This window comes from Parus major, chromosome 25LG2 (genome assembly GCF_001522545.3).
Source record: "Parus major isolate Abel chromosome 25LG2, Parus_major1.1, whole genome shotgun sequence".
Taxonomy (NCBI): Eukaryota; Metazoa; Chordata; class Aves; order Passeriformes; family Paridae; genus Parus; species Parus major.
The window spans coordinates 341,424-347,572 of NC_031794.1; the positions used below are offsets into that span (position 1 = coordinate 341,424).

General features: G+C 48.5%; 1 protein-coding gene across 1 annotated transcript; it reads right to left on the bottom strand.

The window, feature by feature from the left end:
* Window positions 1–373: 373 nt before the first annotated feature.
* LOC107214707 (feather keratin 4-like) lies at window positions 374–3,374 on the bottom strand. Its single transcript, XM_015650336.2, has 2 exons — window positions 3,307–3,374; window positions 374–1,230 (listed from the first exon to the last, which is right to left on the bottom strand). The coding sequence occupies exon 2, from the start codon at window positions 1,214–1,216 to the stop codon at window positions 815–817; it is 402 nt and encodes a 133-aa protein (XP_015505822.1). The 5' UTR covers window positions 1,217–1,230; window positions 3,307–3,374; the 3' UTR covers window positions 374–814.
* Between the last annotated feature and the right edge of the window lie 2,775 nt (window positions 3,375–6,149).

Sequence of the window (6,149 nt, forward strand, 5' to 3'; positions counted from 1 at the left end):
ATCCTCCTGGAGCCTCCTCTGGGCTCTCTCCAGCAGCTCCAGCTCCTCCCGGGGCCGGGATCCAGGGCTGGGGCAGCTCTGCAGGTGGGGTCTCACCTGAGCGGGGCTGAATCCCCTCCCCTTCTGACTCCACTGGGGGCTTAGCCCGGGACACCCCCAAATCCTTCTCCTGAGGCTGCTCCAGCTGCTCCAGCCCATCCTGGATCCATCCTGGGGGTCTCCCCGATCCCTGTGCAGCTCTTTGGCCACGTTAACCCTCCTGAGATGGGAATTCGCCCCAACCACTCATGGCAGGTCAGTGCCCAACGCCCTCGGGGAGAAGAATTTCCCACCCAAACCTCCCTTTTTAAGTGATAAAAGAAAACAGAAAATGTATTTTGGTACTGAACATTTATTTGGAAAGAGAAGCTTTCCTACAATCGTGGAACAAAACTGTACAGGGTACAAAAAGCATCGTTCAGCGAGGCTCTGGAAAATCGCCCTCATCCAGGCGAGGCTGGATGTACAAACGGGGAATTTCCCTCTCTGGCAGCCTTGCCGTGTGCAATTCCGAGCGTTTTAAGTCGCCTCTCTAAGCTCAGCGCCAGTAAAAAATCCGGGATAAGCCAAAGCACGATGAAGCAGATGTCTGCGCTGGAAAACTGCGGGAGAACAGCTCTAAACTAAGGGGGAAAAAACCCGCGAGGAATTGCGACACGAGCCTGCCTCTCCCGGGGGCTCCTCTCAGGAGGAGCCGGAGCAGCCCCGCAGCTCCAACCCCAAACGACAGCTGGAATAACATCTGGAATGACATCTGGAATTTCCCCCGCCAGGCTCAGTACGTCCAGCGCTTCCCGGAGCGGTAGGAATTGCAGGGATGTGTCCATTGCGAGGAGTAGGTGTAGGAATATTTGGGGGCGCAGCGCGGCTCGGGACGGGCCAGCACCGGCGCTGCCACTTTGTCCCCCGCCGCCTCCAGCCTGGCGGTGACCTCGGCGGGCAGAGCTGCCGGGGACTCGCCCAGGGCCACCTCCGAGGGCTCCGAGGCTCCCACCACGGTTTGCTGCGGGTACGTGGTGAGGATGGGCCCCGGGAAGGTGACCACCACGGGCGGGGGGTAGATGATGACCCGCGAGTCGCCACAGGTCACCACGCAGGGCTCGTTGGTGCTGCTGGCCAGAGGCTGGGGACACTTGGGCTCGCAGGGGGTGGCACAGGACAGCTGGGTGGAAGCCATCGCCGGGGGACAGCCTGAAATGCATTCGCGGAGTTAAAAAAGCACCAAAAAACCCAAACAGAACCGAGCTCCGAAAGCGAAATCCACAACTCCTCGCATCTCTCGATAATTGACATTTGTCTCACTGATTTCCAGAGGTAATCGGGACTGAAACAATTATTAATTATTGGCGTTTAGCTCTAGGGGGAGCTAAAATCGAGATAAAAACACGATTTAAACGTTGTTTATTGACATTAAACTCCAGGGGGTGGTTAGCGATAACCGAGATAAAGGCACGATTTAAACGCCTTTTATTGACATTTTGGGAGTCGTTAGCGATAATCAAGATAAAAACAGGATTTAAACGCCTGTTTATTGACATTTTGGGAGTCGTTAGCGATAATCAAGATAAAAACAGGATTTAAACGCCTTTTATTGACATTTTGGGGGTCGTTAGCGATAATCGAGATAAAGGCACGAGCCGGGCGCTTTTTTATTGACTTTTCGTGCTGAGATAACTCGGAAAAAGACAAGAGCTGCGCTCTTGATATTCTGAGAGATAATTCGGGGGAGAACAAGGGTTGATCTCTTGTTTATTGACATTTGGTTCTAAGGCCTCATTAGAGGTAATTGAGATAATTACAGGAATTTCTCTCTTGGCTATTGGCGTTTCGTTTGAAGATCTCGCTCGGGATAATTTAGATAAAAACATAATTGACCTCTTTATTGTTGATATTTGGCGTATAGGGATCCTCAGGGATAATTTGGATGCTTTTACTTCCCCGATTTATTCCGAATTCCCTCATTAAACTTTCCCCTTTTGCTCCTCCTCCCTCCTCATATATATTTATATATTTTATATTTATAATAAGAGGAGCGGAGCTCCTCCCCTTTCCTCCCGTGCCGCCCTAAATCCTCTCAGCCCTTTGGAGGAATTCCCAAGGACGCGCTGGAACTCGTTCCCACAGCTCCTCTGTTCCTCCCACGCGGGGGAAAAAAACCCAAAAATCTGGATTTTCCACGTATTTCAGAGTGGAATAATCAGCTTAGCACCCTGCTTAATTTTTGTGTTATTTTCCTTGCAGATTCCTGTTGTTTTCAGGCAGGAAAATATTCTGCTAAAACACTGGGGAAAAAAAACCCAAAAGGCTGAGAATAAGTGGGAATGTTAAGCGCTCGTTTAATGGAAGAAACATATAATTAAAATATTTATATAATATAATATATATTAAAATATTTATATAGCGATATAGTCAACCCAAATAAGAAAATGACAGTCTCACCTAGGGGAAATTTATTCAATAATGTTTATTTCTTCAGGTTAAATCCCCACATAAAAGCCTGGTGTAGCGTCAGAATATTTTTTTAAGCTCGTAAATTAAATTTATCCTTCTGATAATTAAAAAAAAAAAAGGAAAAAACCGAAACCACCCATGCAGGGCATTTTCCTTCAAATTCCCTGCAGAACTGACCTACAGAAATGCTGTATTTAATCTCTACAAAAGCGCTTTGAAATTTTATATCCGTTTTAAGAGTTAGAAATGAAAGTTATTGGCACAGTTACGTTAATAGTCTGTAATCATGGCTTGGTGTAGCTCGATGTGGCTCAAATTAAACTAAAGATGGGTTGATCCGGACAGCGGCACAGCTGCACCGAGCTCACTTCCAAGCACGATTTTCCACATTTTTCCATGAATTCTTTCCCCCCGAACCTTGCCATCGAACCCACCCTAAACCCTGCCACACAATCAAACACGAAATTAAATCCATTCTCAAAACTTCCCCAAATATATCTATATATATAGATATATAGATATATAGATATATAGATAGATATTGATATATAGATAAATATTTATATATATATATATATATATAATTTATTTTTTCCCCCCAGAATTAAGAGTCTGAAATCCCTCATTCTCCCATAAATCCAAACGCCTCGGAAAAGCCCCGCTTTGCTTTTTGCACCCTTTGCCCAGCACGAAAAGCGCTCCTAAACCCCTCAGAGCCCGGATATTTAGGCAGGGCTCATCCCCGATTTTAAGGAGAAATCCACGCCAAAGCAGAAGGAAACTCGAGGTTTTTAGAGCCGGGGAATCCAAACTTACTCAGAGAGGCGGAGAGAAGGAGTCGGGAGAGGCAGTGAGAAAATCCCGGCGTGGAGAGGGATTTTATATCCTCCCCTGGATGGCCGGGGGCGGCTGAGCCACCCTTTGTGCAAAGCGATTTAATTACTCGGGAGCAGAGCCCGGTGCAGGGATCGCTCCTGGAGTCGCAGGAATTGTTTTGCTCGCTGTTTATGATTATCTAAAGCCGCGTTGGGCAATAACCCCAAAAATGCAGATGGGAACCCGCCAGGTCTTTTCATCTCGGAATTTCCTGCTTTTCCCCTCCTGGTTTTCATTAAGAGGTGAAAATGCACCGAGAATTAATGAGGTTTTTTTAGCTTATCTCGGCTAAAAAGCGCACAGGGAATCTTGGAGTGCCAAGATGATTTTCCTCATGGAAGCAAAACCTCTGACACCGGGAATTGTGTCCGTGCCTCGTTTAAAAGCTGGAAAATCAGGGATTCTTCTCCATAACCCTGATGGGATTTATGCGCTCCTAAAATCAGGGGTGCAAATCTAAAGAGCAAAGCTCGGGGTTATCTTTGGAATAAAAAACGAAGCCCTTCATGAATTATGCCAACTGTGAAGTTTGAAATGAGGAGTTTGATGAAACACTTTCCATAATTTATTCTTTGTGAGGTCACAGCAGCCCGGGTCCTCTGGGATGTCATTACCACGAAATGATTTCCCTGGGTGACAAACTCGCAGGGGTTTTGAGATCCTCTTTGAAATCTCATTTTTCTGATGTCTCCGGAATATTCCCGATAAGCTCCAAAGCCCTGCGGGATCTCTGGAGGTGCCTCATAAAATCAGAATAATTCCTGGCATGGCACAAACGCCGGGATGGTTTTACCTCGTTTCAATGCGGGCATTTCCATGCGCAAAGCTTCCCTCGGGAGGGAAGAGGGAGCGAAAATGGAAAAAAAAAGGGGTGCAGAGCACCGGGATTTTGGGGAGGTCCTCCCAAGGATCGTGTGGATCCTGTTCAACCTTTTGGGATCACGTCCTTGGCAGAGGAATCCTCTTTTTTCACCCCCAGGATTTAATCCTAACGAGGTTGGATGGACGTTGTCTATGAGGAGGAGCCCAAAATCCTGCCCCAAAATCGCTCATTTTATTCTCCACACGGAATTTTCCGTGTCTCCCTTATCGCCCTTTGGAATTTTTTGCTCCCCCCGCTTCCATGGAATTCCTGTTCCAGAGCAGGAGAATTAAAGCACGTGGAGAAATCGTGGAATTCACCCCTCCGAAAGGATTCCGGCTCTCCTCAGCTGATCCCTCTGGAATTTGGGAAATCCCAACCCAGGGAAGGGAATCCTGCCTGGCAAAATCAGTCCCTGGAGCGCAACTCTGGGATCGGCTCTTCTCCAAACCCCCCGAAACGCAGAAACCTCGCTCGGGGATTTCTCTTTTCCACCCACGATCTGTGTTGTGCCCCAGTGACTGCGTCTGTGGGGCCGGGGGTGGATTCGGACCGAAGGAGGGGAGCTTTAGGTGGGAAATCGGGAAGGAATTGCTCCCTGGGAGACCCTGGCACAGCTTTTCCAGGGAATTCATGGGAAAATCCACTCTCAAAACTTTCAGAGATATTTCTTTTTTCTGAGTTAAGAGACTGAAATCCTTCATTCTCCCAGAAATCCAAACGCCCTGGAAAAGCCCCCGCTTGGATTTTTTTGCGCTCTTTACCCGGCACGGAAAGCGCTCCTAATTCCCTCAGAGCCCGGATATTTAGGCAGAGTTCAGCCCCGATTTTAAGGAAAAATCCACCAAAATGAAGAATGTGTCCGAGGCCAGGCTGGAACAAGTCAGAACCGCGGCAAGGGCGGAACTGGGCGAGTTTTAAGGCCCCTTCCAGCCCAAACCATCCCGTGAGTAACAAAGGGAATAAAGAGCGAGCGCAGACTGCAAACCCCACAACACAGAGCTTTAATATCGCCGGGGCCCCATTAATCCTGAATCCTTTTAGAAAATTACATCCTTGCGCAGGGCAGGGGCAGCTTTAATGATGGTTAATTTGATTTTTTGTGCCCGAACCGGTTCGGCGGGGCTGCAGAGCCCCGGGGTTCGCTGAGTCAGGAGCGCTGCCTCACCAAGGAATAATCAAAGGAGAAGGATTTGGGGTGGGAGCGCGCTGTCCTCACTTCAAAGAGTTTCTGCTCGCTGACATCAGCACAAACCTCGGGTCAGCAATTCTGGGCACGAGGAGCTCCGCGGTGCTGTAATTAATGATAATTAACGCGTCCCCGCGCTATCAGCAGCTCTGATTTCGCCCAGGGCCGGTGAAAGTTGGAGAGCCCCAAAATCCGAGCGCAAGGAACGGGGCAGTGACCGCGGTTGATCTCGGGGGTGGTGGCTCAAGAGCAGCTCCCGGGGTGGGGAGAAATCCCCAAATTCGCCCAGGGAGGAGATTCCGGGATTTTGTGGAACACGCCCGGGGTGTCTCATCCAAAAAATCCTCCCCGATCCCAATTTCCCGCAGCGGGGGGAGGAGAAAACTGCGGCTCCCGCATCAAAGCATCCCTGGGGAGGCGGCGAGGATCTTCTCCAAAAAAAACAAATATCTGCCCGGCTCAGGAGAGCTGAGCCTTTTCTGGGGGATTTTTGGTTGATAAAAAAGGGATTTTTTTTTCTTTTAGTTGGGGGATATTGAGGTTCACCGGGATTTTTTAGTTTTTCCAGGGCTTCACAGAGCAGCCAAACCCCCTAAATTCAGCAGTGGCACCCAGGAATTCCGCGTTGTGTTCGCTTCTAGCTGGGATTAAATCAGATTTTCAATCCTAAAAAGATGCATTTCAATCCCCAAAAGATCCTAAAAAGGATACATTCAGGGAATTAAATGTTGG